The following is a 20,305-nucleotide window of genomic DNA, read 5'->3' on the forward strand; positions in this document are numbered from 1 at the left end:
AATTGTCCAGGTCACAGAGTATGTTTAAAACAACGGACTCCTGCCCCATCCTTGGTACCTTGGCTCTTTCGTAGGCCTGGGTTTCTGACCTCCTCCTCCCTCAGGTCCTGTCTCATTCAGCCATTCCCAATTCAGGGGTCACCTAAATGGTAGAGGGTTTCTGGGAAGCAATTCCATGGAAGGAGACAGAGGAAGGAAGGAAAGGGCATGCAAGAAAAAAAGGCGGCCAAGGGGTGTGCAGGGAAGCAGGGAGCCTACATCCCTCTCTGGTCCTGCCTGCCGCTGGGAAGTGTGGATTGAAACAGCATCCCATTTCCCAGCCATGCCATGAGCTAGGCCCCTCAACACGGCAGATGGAGAAGCAGCCCCGTGCCCCCCTCCAGCTCCCCCAGGGGCCTGCGGGCCAGGGAAGGCGGAGGCCCTTCTTTCCAAGCCCTTTACATAAGTGCTTGGAAAGGCTCAAGTCTTATTAGAGCGTCTCTGGTACCCTGACCGCAGGCAGGCGGCCGGGCCAGCGCACAGGAAGCCGGACACACTGTTCCCAGAAAGGCCACGGGACTGACGCCTGTGGCTTTCGGTCATGTTTCAGAAGAGGAGAAAGGAGGCTTTTTTAAAAAGCACTTTGTTAGAAAAAACAAGACAGTGTTCCCAGACAGTAGCATCTCTACTGATGGCCTAGAGAACACTGTGGAACTCAGGGCGGTGGGGGGCGGGGGGTGCTGAGACGGCCCCTGTGTGGGTGGGGGAGGCCCGGACACCCCTCTTCTGGAGGCTGGGGCTGAGGGTTCCACCGCGCCTGCCCTCCCTCCCTTGTGGGATCTGGGCCTCCGCGGGACACACAGCTGAGTGAGGGGCCTGCCCCGCAGCTACCATTGACCTGCTTGCTTTCTTTCCTTAGATCCTGATCTCGCAGAGGATGGACAGACGGCCAATCTCCCCACTTCCCAAAGCCGGCCAGGCTCCCCAGGAAGCCTCCTGCCAGGACTGACCTGGCCCCCCCACCCCACAGGCAGGGGCAGCTGGAGGCCACAGGCATCCCTCCCTGCCGGCCTCAGGGAGCAAACGCAGACCGAAACCACAGGGATTCCGGATGCCAGGCCCAATTTTGTACTTAACTCTTCTCGACAATGGTATTTTGTTGGTTGTTGGTTTTTATTTTTTATATTTTGGCCATATCACAGAGCAAGATTGCCCAGGCCTGGGCTGAATAAAACAAGGTTTTTCTACTCTGTGGTTCTGCACTGTGGCCTGCCGACTGGGCTGGCCAGAGCAAGGTCGGGCTCAGGGGACGTCCTCGGGCTTCCTCCTTCCCCTAGCAGAATGTGGCAAGGACAGCCACCACCTGTCAGGACCGCAGCTTGATCAAGAAGGCATCCAGCCCAATGTGGAAACCCTGTGGCTTTATCCCAAGGCCAAGCCCACTGTGTGGCAAGGGGCCCACATCCCTGAGGGTGGGACCCTGGTGCCGGGGTGGGGGCAGCTCTAGCCCACTCACCCCTGCTCAGGGTCCCCCTCCTCCGCCTCCCTTCTTCCTGCAGCCTCACACTCCCACCCCCTCCCTTTCTCACACCATCACTCACTCTACCAGCCACCCACTGCCGTACTCGAATACTGAGTACCTACTGAATGCCGGGCCTGTGCTGAGGCTGCGCCTCAGTCTTGCTGTCAGGGAGCTCACAGGGAAGGGGGGAGGGTGTTCACCATGCCTAGTGAGACTGAGAAAAGGGAGAGCCTTCCGTAGGCAGGTGGCGTCTCCGAGGAAGGGAAGGGACAAGAATCTACTTGGCTCAGGCTGAAGGGGGTGGGAGTGGGAGGTGGAGGGTGACCCTGTGGCCGCCGGCCCTCCCTCTCCTGCCCTGGCCGTGGTATCCCCAAGGTCCCGGACACTGGGTCGGGGCAGGAAGAAGCAGAAGGAGGGCACCTCTCCCCCTCCCCTAGCATGAGCCCTTAGGGTATCTCTGCACCCACCTGCCCCTTCCTTTCTTGGGGATTAACACTAGTGAGAACGGGCAAGGCACTTGGTCTAAGAATCAGAGCTCTAGGGGCCAAGGCCAATTCTCCCTGTTCACTGGTTGTGTGACTTTGGGCAAGTCCTGCTCTGGGCCTCGGTTTCCCCATCCATAAAATGGGAATGCCCCTGTGCCTGGTCCACATGCTGACACAGAGCCAGTGAGCCGCTGTGACAGGGGCAGGCACTGGGGGAGCGGCAGGGGGGTTGCCCAGCCCTCCACCTCACTTTGGTTCTCACGCTCTTCACACCTCGGGGCCTCCCGCAGCAACGGGGCGGAGAGGCAGGGCTTCTTGGAGCCAAGCAGTTCCTCCAGAAGGGTCCTGGGGCCACTCCCTAGCCGAGTCAGCAGGATGGAATGAAGCCTGGCCACAGCCTCGCACCTTCCCTCACTGAGTCGTGCTGGGATTCAACTCTTTCCTGGCACAGGGTAGGTGCTGAGACCCTGCCGCCCTCCATGAGGCGCTGGAGAAGGACTGCTTGAAGGACTGAGGAGTGTGGGCAGGAGCCTGTCATCCAGGGCTCCCCATTCTGCTGTGGCCTTGCCCATGTGTGCCCCCAGAGATGCTGTCCCGATTCCAGCCCCACCCCCCTCCCTTCTGGGTGCCCCCAGAGTGAGCAAGGGAGGTCCCAGACAAGAAGGACCCTAGGAGGTCGAGTCAAAAGTCCCCAGTTCCCAGGTCAGACAGTTGAAGCCCAGAATGGGAGCCTGTCTGAGGGCCCAGGTGAGTTCAAGACAGACCCAGTGCTGGAGCCCGTGCTCAGCCGCGGGCCAGGGCTGCATGCCAGGTGCGTGCCGGTGTTTTCGGGGGCAGTATCCGTGCCTTCAGCTCAAGGAAGCCTCCTGGGAGGCACAGCGCTCAGGGGCCAGAGGGTGGGGGAGCAACACCAGCAGGAGGAGCGGGATCACCTTCCCTGCCTGAACCAAGAAAGAGTGATTCCCTGGAATCCTTCACATTCCGAGCAAACAGTATGGGGTTGGACTGGTCAGTGAGGTCCTCAGTGCCACACAGAGAGTCCCTCTTGGTCCTGTGTGCCCCCCTGAGCTGGGCACTCAGCCCCATACAGGACCTTGTGGGGGAAGAAGAGAGGCCTGGTGGGCGAGCCATCGCCACGCCCGACTCAGCACCTCGCTCCAGGACTCACAGACCCAGAGGGCCTCCACCAGCGCGTCTGGGCACTCATGTGCCATCTAGGTCACAAAGGGCCTCTCAGACACCTGCCCAATACCCTCCGCGCCAGGCTTGCTCAGGCCCCAGGCGGAGAAGCTCACCACCTCTCAGACCATGCTATGAGAAACATCTCGGGGGGCAACAGGCCTCCTGTCAGCCTCCTCATAGGTCTAGGCCACGGAATCTGTGAAGTACTAATAATTTGGGGAAAGCGTGGCTGGAAGCAGGAAGGACAGGGAGAACAGACACCATGCAAGTGGCAGGGGACCTGGCTGTGGTCCTAACTCTCCCGGCCGCTGGGCCTCAGTCTCCCCATCTGTGCCCCGAGGGACGGGGCGCCTTGGGCCCCTGTGCTGCTCCTCATCTTCCAGAGAACTGGGCAGAAGAGATGAGAGGGGAGGGAGAGGAGAGGTGACATGCAAAGCCCAGGCTGTGTGGGGACAGGTCAGGGCACTGCTGCAGGACTGAGAGCACGGCAGCCAGGGGAGAGACGGCAGCCTGCGGAGGGCCTGGGGCATCACTGGGCTTGGGGGATGCTCCAGACAGAGGCTTGAGGTGGGGGCATCAGATGCCAAACGAGGCTGCAGCTGGAACCTTCGGAAAGCCTCACAGTGGGCCTTGGGCAGGGGAGGGGGGCAGGGCCGGGGTCTCTGGTGAAAGGACCACTCAGACCCAGGTCCCGCAGCATTCCTGGCCACAGCCTCGGCCCTCTGCCCTCCCCTGCCACCTAAGCACCGAGTTCCACGCCTGCCCCCTCCCCAGAGTGGCAGTGGGGTCTGTGCCTGCTGCGTAGGGTCTGGGAGAAAACATGACCCCTCCTGGCTCCCTGACTCCACAAAAACCCCGCCTTTTTTGAGAAGCTACTTAGGCCTGGGTCATGGAAGCATCTGAGAACTAGTGTGAGCGGCCGAGCCGGCCCACATCGTTCCTGACTTTTAGGCGAGGAGCTTCTTGATCCGTAGGATTGACCCTTAAGCGAGCACTTGAGTAGACTGCTTGGCCGGGGGTGGGAGGCCTGTGAGATATTTACAGATTTCATGAAAACAAAGCCTCTGAAGTGTGACCCTAAAGAGACCGGGAACACAGGGCCCTGCCCCTGCCCCTCCGCACTGGAGGTCCCTCCGCCTGATCCCGCAGCACCCACCCTGACCCACAGGCCCACCTCACCCCTGATGCTACCGGTCAGGCCAGCCTCCTGACGGAGGTTCCCGCAGGCCCCGAAGATTCCAGACTGAGTGAGGGTGACAGCACCTGCCCTCCAGCCTGGGGTGGGGAGCCCTGCTTCCCAGCTCCTGCCAGGCCTCTCCTCCCCTTCCTGCTCAAGACAAGAGGCCAAAGCTTCCCCAGCTATCCAACCACTGCCTCTGCGCCTTGTGGCCGCTCACAGGCCTGGGCTCCCCGGCGGCTCCTCACTATGGCTGCATCCGGGTACAAACTAAACCACAGCACTTGCTGGAAAGTGCCACACGCCTCCCCCCAAGCCCCCCAGCCATCCCCCAGATTGAGCCATGCAGACGGTGCCCGGGGGCAGGGTTGGCACCAGCTGGCCAGGGAGAAGGAGGGGTGCTGCCCACACCCCCGGACCCTCACTGGAGCCCATGGGTGACGCACATCACCCTGGACATTGGAGCAGAACTTTCTGAGAATGAGAAGGTCCTGAAAAAGCTTTCACAGAGAAACTCAAAATACAGAAGGCAGGGGAAGCTGGTATATATTTGGGTTTCCACATTCCCTGGCTATGTGAAATCACGTCTTTTTTCTTTTTTTTTTTAATTCTTCGAAATCACATTTAACCTGCTTCGAGCCGCACGCTACTAGTTGGTTTACCCTAGGGGTTTTTAAAGGCCCAGAACAACAGCGAGGGACCCTGTGGTCTTCAGTCCACTCCAGGCACTGCACGCTGGCCCCGTGGCCGAACTCCGCAAGGCGGCGCAAGGACACCACGCAGCAGTGTCCCTGGAGGGTGACTACATCCTCAGGGCGCTGCCCAGAGCGGGACACTGTCCTTGCTACCAGGGGAGGCACATCCCCATCTCTCCAGTCCAGGAGAAGCTCTCCCAGCCTCCTTCCTCTGCCGGCTTCCACCATGCCCTCCCCAATTCCTCCCTCCTTTCCTCTTCCTCTTTGGGGCAACCTTCCATCACCCCCACAGTGTGCCTCGGTTCACGAAGCCACTTCAGATCTGGCCCTTGGGGTGGGGAAGCACTAGTACCTTCTGGGGGGGGGGGAGGGGGAAAAGACCCTGCAGGAGAACACCAGGAATGATGCCAATGAAAGCTAACTTCTTGAACACAGCCATGTGCCAGGCTCAGCCCTAAGTGTATACAAACATTCACCTTTAATCCTCACAATGACCCTATGAAGGCAGCGCTATTATTATTCCCATTTTGCAGATGGGGAAGCTGCGGCAAAGAGAGGCCATGGGGCCATGTGGCTTGCCCCACTTCCCCCGGTTAGTAAATAGGAGAGCCAGGATTCAAACACAAGCAAATTTCTGGAGACAGGGGTGTGGCTTCCATGAGATCCTCCAAGGCATCTGGGACCAGACAGAAAGCCATATGCCTGTGCTTGGAAGGACAGCCTGACCACTGTTCAAACCTTCATCTCCTTCCTCTGCAGCTCCTGGAATCATGACTCCTGGAAACAGCAGTTCAAAAAGTGGCTGGGAGGGGAGAGGCAAAATTCCTCTTAGAAGCAGTATAATTCATACTTAGATTGTTCTTTATGGGCAGGGAAGGTAGGAACGAATTAAAATAGACAAGCCCTCAGCTACGCTAGTCAAGAAAAATAGTAATACAAAATATGAGATTAGAAAGGGAATAGTAACACATGGCGATTATTTTTGAAATTTAAGAGAGTAGTACGTACAACTCCATGCTTATAAGTTAGAGTGTTTCAACATTAAATCATAGCATTCTAGGAATATATTTGTAAAGTGCCAAAATTGACTCAATGAGCGAAAGACCAATAACCACAGAAGAAATTTTTCAAAGTTATCATCTCTAGGGGTCCCTGGGCGGTTCAGTCTGTTAAGCATCTGCCTTCAGCTCAGATCATGATCCCAGGGTCCTGGAATCGAGTCCCACGTCGGGCTCCCTGCTTAACAGAGAGCCTGTTTCTCCCTCTCCCTCTGCCTCTCTCCGTGTTCGTGCTCTCTCTCTCTCTCAAATAAATAAATAAAATCTTTTAAAAAAGTTATCATCTCTAAAAAAGACATCACATGTAAAGACTATTAGGATGAGTTATTTCAAACTGGGGGAGCAGGTCATTTCTAAGCTGAACTCTTCCAGAGCATATAGGGGAAACTTACAGATTGATGTTATGCTGTTGAGTTGATCTTATGAAGCTAACATAATCCTGACACCCAGATCTAACAAAGAGAACCGTATCACCCCACCCGCCCTCATGATGATAACCACAGACCAATTTTACTCTTGGCAGTGGATACAAAAGTCCTGGATAAAAGACCAGCAAACAGAACCCTGTTTTATCATGTTCTCTAATGCAGTCAGCGTTGCCCACAATCATCCAACACCCGCTGTGTGGCATGCCTTCCCATACCCCTGATCTATGGTGGGGCTAAACTGGACCCTGCTATCTGGGTCCAAAGGAAAGGGACATGACACTCCCTCCCAGTCTTAAGTGCCCCTCTCAGGATGCAGAGAGAGTGTGCAAAGTTTGCAACGATACAAAAAGGCTACAACTTGAGTCACTGCTACTTGCTGGAAACTTGTGGTCAGCCGGAATACCCCGTGAGGTTGACAATTTGTCATTTCTTTTTCTTTTTGAGAAGTTCTTAAGTCTTTGCTTGTTTGCTTTTAAATAGGTTACATCCTCTGCCCTCTCCCTGCTGGGCTTGGTAACATCTGATTAAATAATCATGTCCTGAAGGAATTCCCTCTTTGAGGTATCAATATACGTACCCCCCACCCCCCGAAACGCGGAGACAGCGCCTGCGGTGTGGTGACCTGGGCAACCAAATCCTGGGCCCAAGGGACTTTATCCAGCTGACGGTGCACCCGTGCCAGACAAGAGATGGGGGCCTTGGCCTCCGTCTGGGGTCCCAGCCGTCTGGGAGCTTCGCAGCCAGAAAACAGACTGTCACTGTCCCCTGGATGCCACCAGAGGGGGCGGGACTCTGTTTCCAGGATACGTGACATCAAGGACCATTTCGCTTCGGATTCACAGTAACTGTCTCTTTCACTTTTAAACTAATTCAGATATATTAAAGAACAGTTTGCATACAGTGAAATTCACCCAGTTTAGGTGTAGAGCTTGGTAAGTTTTGACGAGTATGTGCAGTTGTAAAAAAAAATAAAGAAAAGCCCACAATCAAGATGTAAAATATTTCCATCACCCTTAAATGTTCTCTCATGCTTCTGTGTGGCCAATTTTCTAGCCCCACCTCCAGCCCCTGGCCACCACTGATGTGCTTTCTGCCCCTATAGTTTGCTTTTTCTAGACTCTTATATAAATGGAATCATATAGTGCATGACCTTTTGTATCTGTTGTCTTTGACTTAACGGAATGCTTTTGAAATTCATCCCTGTTGTCACGTATCAATAGCTTGTTCCTTTCTCTTGCGGAGTAGTATCCCATCATAGGGACCACAGGGTTTTTTTTTTTTTTTCCCTTACCAGAGATGAATATTTGGGTCACTTCCAGTTTGGCGCCATTATGAAGAAAACTGCTGTCATCATTCACAAACAGATCTTTGAGTGGACATACATCTTCATTTTTCTTGGGTAAACATCTGGGAATGAGATGACTGAGTCATATGATAAGTGCATGTTTAACTGTACAAGGACCTGCCAAACTGTTGTCCAAAGTGGTTATTGCTCCACAAAGTGGTTACTGCCAGAACTTTGGACTGTCGTTTTTTGTAAGCCATTCTCGTAGGTACTCAGTGGCATTTCATTATGTTTTTAATTTGCCATGCCCTAATGATGGATAATGGTAAGAATCTGTTCATGTACATATTTCCATCATACCTCAACTTTGATGAAGTCTCCTTTTAAATCCTTTGCCCATTTTTAAATGGTCTGCCTGTCTTATTATTGAGTCGGGAGACTTCTTTATCTATTCTGGACACAGGTTCTTTATCAGTTATGTGTTTTTGTAAATATTTTTTCCCAATCTGGAGTTTCTTTTTTTTTTTTTTTTTATTCGTGAGAGTCAGAGAGAGAGAGAGAGGCAGAGGCAGAGGGAGAAGCAGGCTCCCCGCCTAGCAGGGAGCCCGATGCGGGACTCAATCCCAGGACCCCGGGATCATGACCTGAGCCGAAGGCAGACGCTTAACCATCTGAGCCACCCAGGCGCCCCCCAATCTGGAGTTTCTATTTTCATTTTCTTCCTAGTACCTTCGGAAAAGCAGAAGTTTTTAATTTTGGTGAAAGCTAATATAATCATGTTTTTCTTTTATGGATTGTACTATTTGTTCTAGCTAAGAAATCTCTACCTAAATAAGATCGCCAAGATATTCTCCTTTATTCTCTGATATAAACTTGCAATGCTGTCATTTCCCTCTAAGCACTGCTTTAAATTTTTCTAGGTTGTGTTATTTTATTTAATGACAGTATTTCTAATTAGTCTCATGGTTTCTTCTTTGAATTATGAGTTACTTAAAAGTATATTGTTTAATTTTCAAATATTTGTGAATTTTCCCAATATCTCTGTCATTGATTTATAGTTTAATTTTATTATGATGAGAGAACATCCTTGTATGATTTTAATCATTTTTAAGTTGTTGCGATTTGTTTTATGGCTCAGAATATGATCAATGTTGGGGCAGTTCCATGTGCTTCGAAAAGAATGTGTATCCCACTGTTGTTGGGTGGAGTGTCCTATAAATGTCAGTCGGGTTTAGTCAGTTAACTGTGTTATTCGAGTTACACATCCAGACTGAGTTTCTGTCTACGCGCTCGTTCTTTGAAGTATTGAGACAAGGATGTGTCTATGTCTCCTTTCAGCTCTATCAGCTGCAATTATCCTGGGGGTCTGTTCTCCACCCTGAGGTTGGTTTTCCTCTTGATGAACTTGACCTCTTTATCATTCTGTGTTGTCCCTCTCTATTCCTAAAAGTATTCTCTGTTCCGAAGTCTCCTTTGTGTCTTGTTAGTCTAGGCACTTGATCTTTCTTTGGATTGGTGTTTGCATGGCATGTCTATTTTTCATTCTTTTACTTATAGCCTACCGAGGTCTTTATATTTAAAGTGGGTTTCTTGGCAGCCTGGGGTTCACGGAGGGACCGGGGTGGGGGCGCTGTTGCTGTTCCAGCCTCAGCCTTCAGAGGTCCCTGCCTGCCTCGTCCCTCTGAGTGCTCTTGCTCTCCCCCTAGTGGTAGACTGCTATTACTGTTTCTCCGTTCTCCGGGCCCAGCTTCACAGAACTGTGCACCTGCGACGCAGAGGGTGGGCCCTGGCAGTGTTCCTGACCTTCACCTTGTGACTTTTAGTGGGTTTTAGACAAAACCCTACCTTGGTGGTAGGTCTGCACCTCCCACAAGGGCAAGCGGCGGCGTTTGACCTTTATCCTTCCCCAGCAGCGGAGGATCTTAGTTTCTGCCTCTCCTCCAGCAGCCGTGGGACCAGAGTCGGCTGCCCCCACCCGAGGGGTTTGAGAGAACCTCCTTGAGAAACAGGTGAGTCGCAGGGACTGCCCTCCAGCAGCAGCCAATGACCTCCTGCACGTGTGTGGGTGGGGGGGTCTCTCCCCTCTCCTGCTCCTCCCACTCTGCCTCCAGTCTTCCTCCTGGGAAAGGGGGGGCAACTCCCTCTTGCCCCCCACATGAGCTCCCAAGGCAAGCCGTTTGTCCTGTCTTTCCTAAGAGGTCCTTGTCACTCTCTGGAACTCAGATCTCTTGGTTGCTCACAACAACCTCAGCTCTCTGGTGGGTTTTAAAACTTGCAATTTGTAAATTACCTGGCTTTTTCTTGTTAGAATGGGAGTGGCATTCTCTTGTGTCTTTCTGCATCTCGAGAGAAGGCGGGACTCCCCTCTTTGACTTTCGATACATGCAGATAGTCAAAGGCTGCCCCCTGAGGGACTCCCTGGTCCCCGTGGTCTGCAGTGTCTCACGAGTTTTCTCATTTCCCCAGACTTTGTGCTGTTGTTTGCTGTCACTTGCATAGCTGCTGTCTAGCTGATGTGAGCCCTTACCATGTCCCTGCACTGCTCTAAGTGTATTTGTTCCTTCCAAACCTTCCCCAACTCCTGTCTTTTCTCTCAAACCCACATCTAATCTGTCAGGTGATCCTGTGGCTCTGTCTTTAAAAAAGTTCCTTTTGATTTTGGTGAAAGCCAATATAATCATGTTTTTCTTTTATGGATTGTACTGTTTGTTCTAGCTTTGAAAATTCCTTTCAAAACTAAAAATGGACTTACCAAGGGCCCAGCAATTGCATTTAGCCCAGAAGAATGAAGACTTATTTTCATGGAGGGACTTGTCCACTTGAGCTCACTTGTTCCTAAGCAGCTTTATTTGTAATAGCCCCAACCTGGAACCTACCCAGATGTCCCTCAAAAGGTGAATGGGTCAACATACCACACCACATCCATGCATGGAGCGCTACTCGGCAACGAAGGGGAATGAGCCGGTGATGCAGGCGATGACTTGGATGAATCTCCAGGAAATTATGCAGCGTGGGAAAGCCAGTCTCAGAACACACACTGCTTGATCCCATGCATGTGACAATTGTGGGGAGGAACATAGTTACAGAGCTGCAGATTGGTGACTGCCGGAGGTTAGGAACGGGAGGGGAGGGATGTGGCTAAAAAGGGGTGACCCCAGGGACCTCATGGCCGTGGTACAGTCGAGTGTCTTGATTGTTGTGGTGGTTACTCCAGGCTCACATGTGACAAAAATTGAGTAGAGCTACACACAAACACACACACAAGTGAGTGCACATATAACCAGTGACATCTGAGTAAACTAGATGATGTCAGTGTCAATTTCTTGGTGTTGCTACTGTGCTAGGGTTATGGGAGCCGGGGAGGGGAGCTGGGGGAGAGGCGCACGGGACTTCTTTGTGCGTTCCTTTCACCCTCCTGTGACTCTAGAATTATTTCAAAATAAAAAAATTTAAAATACATATACTCAGGGCACCTGGGTGGCTCAGTCGGTTCAGTGTCTGCCTTCGGCTCAGGTCATGATCTCAGGGTCCTGGGATTGAGTCCCACGTTGGACTCCCTGCTCGGCAGGGGAGTGTGCTTCTCCCTCTCCCTTTACCCCTCCTCCCTGCTCATGCTCTCTGTCTCTCTCAAATAAATAAAAATCTTTAAAAAAAAATAAAATGCATATACCCAGAATCCACCCCCTTTCAGTCACCTGCCCTGTTACCAGGTAGATCCAAACCACTATCATCTCTTGCCTGGATTCTTGCAATGGCCTCTTACTGGGTCTTCCTGATTTTACATTCAGTCTATTCTCAAAAAATAGCAGCTTCTAAAATGGAAGGCAATTTCTGTCATTTATAGAAATAAATGAAGACCAACCACATGAGAAAGCAAAGGCTATTTATCGGAAGCTTGCTTTGGCAGGGAGTCAGCCCCCGTCACTTGTGTTTTGGCAGAGGCTCAAAGGCAGGCAGAGGCGTGGGAAGGCTTTGTGGAGGAAAATGGGGAGGCTTCAGGTGTGCCCCCATGGGAGGCTGTTGGCACAGGGGAGCTGTAGGTGGGCTGACTAGAAGCAGAACATCCTGTGTGATGGGTTAGGAGTGCCTATTTGGCTTTTTTCTGGTTGACTCTAAGTTAGGAGGAGGGACCAAAAGTGGGCAACCTGTCAGTTATTGACCATTTGGGGCCAATTGTTACAGAAGTTATTGTTTGGCTTCCTGGATCGTCACTAGAGATAGAGGTCTGTCTTCCCACAAACCTGACGCACAGCAGGCTGGCTTCCTAGGCTGGTTATTGTAGAAAAAAGGGGGTGGTTCCCTGGGCAGGTCGCTGCAGGTGCAAGTCAGGGTTCTCTTTTTATATGTAGCCTGGCCATTGTCAGCTTGTATATTCAGTCTCTCACATTCCTCTGCTAGAATTCTCCAGCAGGTCCCCATTGCACAGAGTCCTCACAATGGCCTCTAAGGCCCCACATGACCTCGCCCCATTTTCCCCCTCTAGTCTCCTTCTCTCCCGTACCCTCCACTCCAGCCACACTGGCCACCTTGCTGTTCCAGAACATGCCACGCCCTCTCCCAAGGCACTTAGGACCTTTCACATACTGTGACTTTCTTATTTTTCATGCTTATTGTTTATATCTAGCACTCCCAACTAGAGTGGGAATTTCACGAGGATGCAAGCTCGGGTTGGTGACTTGACTTCTATCCCAGCACCTAGAACATTGCCTTGTCCAGCACAGAGTGAGTGCCCAATACAATATTTTTGAATGAATGAGTGAACTCATACATGAGTATGTGTGTGCAGATGTATTTAATAACATCTACTACTTTTTACCAGATGTTTGGAGTTTACTTCACACTATGCTAAGTGCATTAATATATTATCCCATTTTTATTCTTTAAAGTTCTCCTATGGAGGGTGTTATCAGGGCCACTTCCTGCCCAAGTAAGGTAGTCCCAGGGAAACAGTACCAAGTCCCGGAGCTCCTCAGAGACTTACATGAAAGTTTAAAGCCCAAGAAGAGGCCTGGTTCCAAAATGCAAAAACTATACAATAACCCAAATTAATAAATATTTAATGAAATGTCTACAAAATGTTATCAATTGTTAATTTATGTCATTAATTCTGTGTCAACGTCTTTAATTATTAAATGTAGTGTTCATAAGAATTTCATTATATTTGGAAATAATTTGTAGATTCGATTTTTTTTAAAACTCTGTGAGCACTTCAAGAACGCAAATGAGGGGCGCCTGGGTGGCTCAGTAGTCGGGCGTCTGCCTTCCGCTCAGGTCGTGATCCCGAGGTCCTGGGATAGAGCCCCGCATCGGGCTCCCTGCTCCACAGGAGGCCTGCTTCTCCCTCTCCCACTCCCCCTGCTTGTGTTCCCTCTCTCGCTGTGTCTCTCTCTGTCAAATAAATAAATAAAATCTTTAAAAAAAAAAAAGAATGCAAATGAATACCGAAGAGCACTGAGAACTCGCAGATAATTATACTGTAAATGAATTACTCTTAGCCAAATAATTTCCAAGGCAGATTTACAAAAATCACTTCATATTATTTTACAGTAATGTGTTATATTTAATGTAGTAATTCTGTGTTTTAATAATTGATTTGGTGAGGAACTTCCAAAAGTAATAGTACTTCATCCTAGGAAGGTCTTAAAATGACCTTTGATACAATTAGCCCCATTTTACAGATTTAACTCTATGCTCTGCAGTTTTCTGGTCATACTAGTCAACCTCCCCAGTTTCTCCTGGCCAAGTCCTCCCGCCTTCCTCTTCCCACCCCCCCTCCCTCCCCACTATCACCGACAAGCCCACCCTGGGCTGGGTACACACAGGGTGTGTGTGTGTGAGAGAGAGAGAGCGAGCGCGAGAGAGAGAATGGTCAGGCAAGGTATACGTTTCCCAGGCTCTGGTCCCCTCTTCAGTTGCTCACCACTCAGGTTGTTCCACTGTCTCCCTGGATGGCTTCTGGAACTAGGAAAACAGCAATCCCCCAAATCGCCACCAGGTGGTGCCACAAGCTCATGCCTGAGGAGACCTAGCTAGGAGGCCCCCGGGTGCCCTCCCCAGGCTGCTTCTCCTTCTCCGGGTGACTCTGGCCCCTCCGGGGTGAGCCACATGACTTTGCTTCCACCACCGTGGTAGGCACAGAAGTTTCACTCCTGCTCCCTCACCTTCGCAGTCTCCCAGCTGTGTTGTCTCTCCCTGCTCCCGTCCCCTCTCCCTATGTCCTTCTGTCTCTCTCTGTCTCGTCCCCATCTCTCTCTTTCTGTCGTCTACCTCCATCTTCCTAACAAATCTAATACTCCTCCACCTCATTCAACAAGTTAGTTTTAAAAACCAGTTGCTACGGGGGTGCCTGGGTGGCTCAGTCGGTTAAGCCATCCCAGGGTCCTGGGTCCAGCCCCAGCTGGGCGGGAAGCCTGCTTCTCCCTCTGCCTCTGCCCCTGCCCCACCTTGCTCTCTCTCTCTCAAATAAATAAAATTTTAAAAACAAAACAAAACAGTTGCTGGTGACCATTATATGGCAGACGCTTTGCCAGGCTCTAGGAAAGTCAGTGAAAAGTCAGTGAAGGCAAGTCAGAGTCCCAGTGTAGGGGAAGCTCCCAACAGAGGAGGACTGTGGTAGGTGAGCCCCTTTTATCCTCTGTCTCCTCCCTCTCCCCTCCCTTCCCCCTTCCCTCCCTTCCCCTCTCTTCCCTTCCAAAAACCACTCACAAGAAAGAGCCAGAAGTGCTCTCCTCTCAGCTCCCATCCCTCCCGTACACAAATCTCCCCAAGGCCACCTCTTCATCATTCTCATTTCAAGATTTTGGGGGCCCCACCAGGGCTAAACCAGGGCCTTGAGGAGTGACCCAATGACTGAGATCTTCCCACCAACCACTCCTACCCATGTGTTGGATAGGGCCCCTGGTGGGGTGGACTACAGTAGATTTTTTACCTTCGCGCAGATATCTACCCCATCCTTATTTCCTCCTTCTTTCTCTGGGGTAAGGGGTCACTCCATTTGTCCACAGCTAATCCCTCCATCAGGCTCAGGTCCCATTCCCTTCTCTCCCTCCCCACCCCTACCTCTTTCTCCCTTCCTACTGGATCTTAACTCTCACTTCCTTCTTCAAAGTGCCCACCTCCATGCCAGCCAATGCAATTAGACAAGAGAAAGCATCTTAAAACCTTGATAGGAGGAGATGAAGTTCTAGAAAAGTGAAATTTAATTCATAGCAATGGAAGAGCAGATCAGTGGCGGCCTGGGGCCGGGGAAGGGACATGGGGGAAGTTTGTGAGTTGACGGCAATGTTCTGTATCTTGACTGTGTTGGCTGTTGGTTACACGGTGTTCACATTTGTCAGAACACATCAAGCACTACATTTACAATGAGTGCATTTCATTGTGGTATGAAAAAAAAAGTAAAAAGTAAAAAAAAAAAAAAAGTAAATGCTGGAGGAAGACAGCAAAAACCCTGTGCTTTGAAAATCTAAGTTAAAGAGCAATAAACAGTTGGACAATAATAGTAAAAACCCCACACTGAGATGCAATTTTTCACTTACCAGATTGTCAAAAACTCCAAAAGTTTAATAACACCCTGTGTTGGCATGGCTGTGAGGAAAAGCACACTCTTAATCACTAATGATGGGAGTGTAAATTGGAATAACCCCTTAAAGAGGGAATTTGGGCAATATTTGTTAAATTACAAATGTTGTTTTTTGTGGGGTTTTTTTAGAGATTTTTTTATTTATTTATTTGACAGAGACAGAGATAGCGAGAGCAGGAACACAAGCAGGGGGAGTGGGAGAGGGAGAAGCAGGCTTCCCGCTGAGCAGGGAGCCCGATGCGGGACTCGATCCCAGGACCCTGGGACCATGACCTGAGCCGAAGGCAGACGCTTAACGACTGAGCCACCCAGGCGCCCCTAAATTACAAATGTTTTAACCTAGCCATTTCTCTTCTGGAATTTTATCCTACAGGTAAGCTCAAGCACAGGCAAAGTAGTGTATGCTAAAGGTTATTACTACAGCATTGTTTGAAATAGCAAAACCCCCCAAATAATCTAAATGTCCATCAATGCAGACAAGTTAAATCAATTATGATACATCTGAACAATAGAAGCCTATGGAACTACAAAACGCAGTGGGAAAAGTCTGTGCATGCTGTCATGGAAAGATCCTCAAGGTGTAATGTGAATAAAGCAACATTATATTTGCTATGTTTCCATTTGTATTTTAAAAAGTCCAGAGGATATATATTTGGGTTTTCTTGTATATGCATAAAAAAAAACCTTCTGGAATAACCAACAAACTAATATCAGTGGATACTTGTTTGGAGGAAGGTGTGGGAACTACATGGATGGAGTCAGGAGTATTAGGGAGTTTTAATAGTATGTCTTTTTAATCTTTAAAAAAATTTGAAGGACGTGACTGTACCAGCTATTCAAAATTTACTTATTTTTTAAATAACATCAAAATAATACATTACACATATGTCAATGTGAGCATTTTACTTATCATTATTCATAAGGTTATCTCGAGGGAAAAAATGATATATAGCAAGTCTAGTTCAGTGCAGGCACGTATATGGTACAGCGTTACTCTTTCTATCCCCTCTCCCCCAAATCCACGCGCGCCCCCCCATACTTCAGGTTCCAGTTCCTGAAATCAGAAGGCACTCAGCTGCCTCTTCCAGCTCTGTCCTCGCAGGGGCTGTCCCCTCTGTGGCATGCTTTGCCCCGTCTCTTTTCTTCTCTCCTCACCCTGCCCTGTGGCTGCAAGGGCATAAGGGCATCACCTCCTCAGGGAAGCCTCCTCTGATTGACACCCTCTCCCTCCCTCCCTACCGCTGTTAAGTGCCCCTTGCCTTCCCCAGCCGACTGCAAGGCCTTCTCAGACCTCGAAGCCCAGGGGCCCTTGAACCCTTGGGCTCCCTTTCCTAGAGTGCTGGCCTCACCAAGGAATGAGTGCCCCTCAACACTGGGAATTAGTGGTAGGCCTTACTCCCCCCACCTATATAGACATCCAGAAGATTCAGTTTCCTGTAAATGTTATGTTGATCCTCCCACAACCACAAAGATAATCTCAGTTTCGATTTCTTCTAAGCTTTCATGAGGAAGACGTGGGGCTTTCCCGTAAACTGCCGGTACACTGCGTGCCGCCGTGGAGGAAGGAACAGCTCATATATGAAGCTCACAGTCCGGCAGGAAGGACAGGCACTGATGCAAGGAATGGCGACAGCCCGAATGTAGAGGGGGGCCCAGTGGAGAGCAGAGGACCATGCCCCACTAGGCTTCGAGGGTGGCGGGGGAGAGTGGCTGGTGGGGGCGGGAGGGACTGCAGGGAAGGCAGCCTCCGGCTGAGGGCAGAGCTGTGGGGGGCAGCTGGCCGGGGCTCTGGCCCTCCAAGGTGGGGACCCTGGAGCTGAAACCTGAACCCCAAGGCCACGCAGTTCACACTAGGAGGACTTACCAGAGGAGGGAAAAGGCAAGCACTGGCAGGAACAAAGGGGAAAACCAGATGGGGCCTGGTGCCAGGGGGGCTGGTGAGGCCCCGAGGGGAACAGCCTGGTGCCAGAGGACAAGCCCAGGGCTGTTTCGCAAAGGGGAGGTCCCGATTTCTGTGCGTTTCTTTTTTCACAAGCCTTTCCAGGAAGTGAGATTCATTTCTTAGGGCTGAAGAAGTAAAAGGCCCCTTCCCTGGGGTCCCTGGGGTTTGGGCTGGAGCACTGGAGCAGAAAGCCGGGCTGGGCTCCCAGGACTAAAGCCCCCCCGGCCGGGCCTCCAGGCCCAATTCCTTCTGTTTCCTTCCCCTCTGCTGGGGGAGAAACAGGGACCCCGGGGGGAAGACAGGGAGCTGACAGCAGCCCTGACTCCTCTGCTTAACGAGATCAGACCCCCCACCCTGCCCCTCGGGAGGGTGTCTGCAGGACCAGCCCAGACACACCCATACCTCTCTTTCCTGGCAAACTTCTACCCCGAAGAGGAACGGAAGAGCCCACACCTGCCCCAGGGTCTCTGAAACCCCTGGCAGGAAGGGGAACTGTGGGTGATTTACACGCATATATTAAGGGTGTGTCAGCCTCCCAGCCCTCGTCCTTCCCCGGTGGCAGTAAGGGCATGGCCTCGGGAACCCCCCAACCCAAGCCCGTGCCCCCACTTCTCAATACATTGTAAACAGCACATTTATTGGTGGTTTGCAAACCTCTGGTAAAAAGCACAGGAACAGGGCTCTCCTACATGCTGCCCTGGGCCCCAGCCCGTCAGGCATGCAAGACGGAGCTGGTATGAGTCGTCAAGACATCTTCAGGAGCAGGGCCAGAGGTGGAGAAGGCCCCACGCTTTTCCATCCCTCCTGCACACTGGCTTGGGCCTAGACGACAACCAGGAAGGCAGGCCCAGCTCGATCCCCGAATCCCTGCCCTGCAGTGACTCTCCTTGGTGGCTGCCTTCCTTCTCCCCCACTCACCCTCTCTGATCCCCACTTGAGCTGGGACCTGAGCCACATGCTTGGCTCCCTCGCGCTGGGACCAAACCCGCTGCGGTCAGGCTGTTCCTGCGGGCCCTGCCTCTACAGTCAGTTAGCCAGCAGAGCGGAGCGGGCCTGGCCCTCTTGTCATCACTCCGTGTACCCAGCTCGGGGCGGGGCAGTCAGCCGGGGACCGGGATGGGCAAAGGCTTGTCCAGAGAAGCACTCTAGGTGAGACGGGCCAGGTGGCCTGACTCAGTGTCTCCCAGCCTCTGGTGTCTGCCCAGCCTCCATTCACTGGCTCCTGGCTGAGCCTCGAACTTCTCAGGGCCTCAACAATCCAAGGTGTGGCACCAGTGCCTCCTCCTCCAAGATGCCCCCCCGGCTTGATGCCAGACTTGGGGCTGGGCTATGGACAGTCAGCCAAAGCTGCTACTTCAGGGCCCTGAGGACAGCCTCCAGCTTCATGGCCACGGCCAGGTCACCCTTCACCTTTAGCCGCCCACTCATGTAGGCCCCCAGGGGCCGCAGCTCCCTGCACAGAAGGGCCCGCAGGTCGGCCTCCGCCATCTCCACCACCACATCCGGGAGGCCGTCAGGCACCCCGTGGCCTACCCTCCCGTGCCCTGTGGAGGGAAAGAAAGATGGAGCATTAGTAGTGGGGATGGCTATGCAGCGTGTCCCACTGGGAGGGGTGGAAAGTAATAGTTCAGTGTTCAGGTTCTAATTCCCTGAGTTCAAGTCGTATTGGCTGTGTGACCACTCAGGGCCTCAGTTTCCAAATTGGTGAAATGGGGAGGACGGTCATCCCTGAATCAGAGGCTCGCAGTGAGAAGTAGGTGAGATCACGCACTGCACGTGCTCAGCACAGAGCGTGGCACGCAGTAGGCCTGCACTGTGTGCGGGACTCTGGCTGTAGGGAGCTCGGCCGTCGGAGTCGTCGTGCTCACGGGGACAGGGCAGGGAGACAAAGGCCCAGACTGTCATTGTCTGCACATGCTGTCTGAGCCCCTGACTGCTAGGGGTTCCCTCTAAACCGCTGCAGGAGCAGAGAGCAGTTTTAAAAAGGACCACAGGGGTGGTGGGGTTGGCTACAAGCAACCTGGCTGGGAAGGCGGGGGCGGGGAAGGCAGGGGCACCTGTAGTGAGGTCGAGGAAGTAGATGCTCTGGGTACCACTGGGCAGGATGACATTGAACTGGTAGCAGGCCCCGATCTGGCTGACCAGGGCCTCCGACAGGAAGGGCTGCAGGGCAGTCAGCAGGCCCTCGGCCACGGGCTGCTTTGGGCTGGGCCCAGCACCAACGTGAGGGGCAGGCTGTTCAGCTTCGCTGACCATCTCCAAGGTGTCTGCTGGGGGTGGCCAACAGAGTTGGGGAAGGAAGCAGAGAGAAGAAAGTCAGTGTGCTGCCTAGGTCGGGCGCATTGTGACTTCTGCACGTCTCATGGCAGCTCCCTCTCATACGCCCTTCAGGCCTGAGTTGGACTTCCTCCTCGGCTAAGAAGCAGCCCTTCAGCTTTCACACTCTGGGTGTTGTCCCTTCCTCCCACAGAGGCTCCCAAAGGCCTCTACGCATTCAGACAGCTGGGCTCTTTTTACTGCCTTAGCTCCCGTCGGCTCCAGTAGTGGGGGAGGCCTGAGCAGCTGAGCAGGTGTGCACTGCTCAAAGGCGCTCGGCTCAGTTAAGGGAACGGGGAGCAAAGCTGAGCGTGCACAGGACATGGAGCCGAGCACCCCAGGAGCACCTCCCCTTTTTCCCGGGGCTTCTCACCTGACCCTGGGGCTGAGGCACCTCCCGCCACAGAGGACAGGCCTCCTCCCAGGAAGTGGAGGGCCAGCTGCTGGAGGGTGCTGTCCAAGCTGGGCCCCGCTGGGCTGTCCTGGGGTGGCTGGAGCACGGCCTCCACTGCTAGCTCCACTCGGTCCACCTCCAGCCCCCAGGCCCTGGTCACGTCATTGATTTCCAGCTGGCAAACAATGTGTGGAGAAATGGAATTAAATCGAAAAGCCATTCTGGGAGCACCTTCTTCGGGCTGGAGGTGCCACGCCCCCCCC

General features: G+C 52.2%; 1 protein-coding gene across 3 annotated transcripts in view; it reads right to left on the reverse strand.

Moving 5' to 3' along the window:
- Positions 1–17,952: 17,952 nt before the first annotated feature.
- The window catches only part of STOML1 (stomatin like 1), an 11,614-nt gene continuing 9,261 nt past the window's right edge, over positions 17,953–20,305 (reverse strand). For 2 of the 3 annotated variants that reach the window (XM_032417781.1, XM_032417779.1), the window contains exons 5-7: positions 20,022–20,217; positions 19,390–19,602; positions 17,953–18,876 (exon numbers count right to left, since the gene is read on the reverse strand). In XM_032417781.1, the coding sequence (XP_032273672.1) occupies positions 18,683–18,876; positions 19,390–19,602; positions 20,022–20,217 (603 nt within the window). In that variant the 3' untranslated portion in view covers positions 17,953–18,682. The remainder of the gene's footprint in view (positions 18,877–19,389; positions 19,603–20,021; positions 20,218–20,305) is intronic. The other variant, XM_032417780.1, reaches the window with a different exon arrangement.

Source organism: Phoca vitulina, unplaced genomic scaffold, assembly GCF_004348235.1.
Source record: "Phoca vitulina isolate PV1807 unplaced genomic scaffold, GSC_HSeal_1.0 scaffold20, whole genome shotgun sequence".
NCBI classification, from domain to species: domain Eukaryota; kingdom Metazoa; phylum Chordata; class Mammalia; order Carnivora; family Phocidae; genus Phoca; species Phoca vitulina.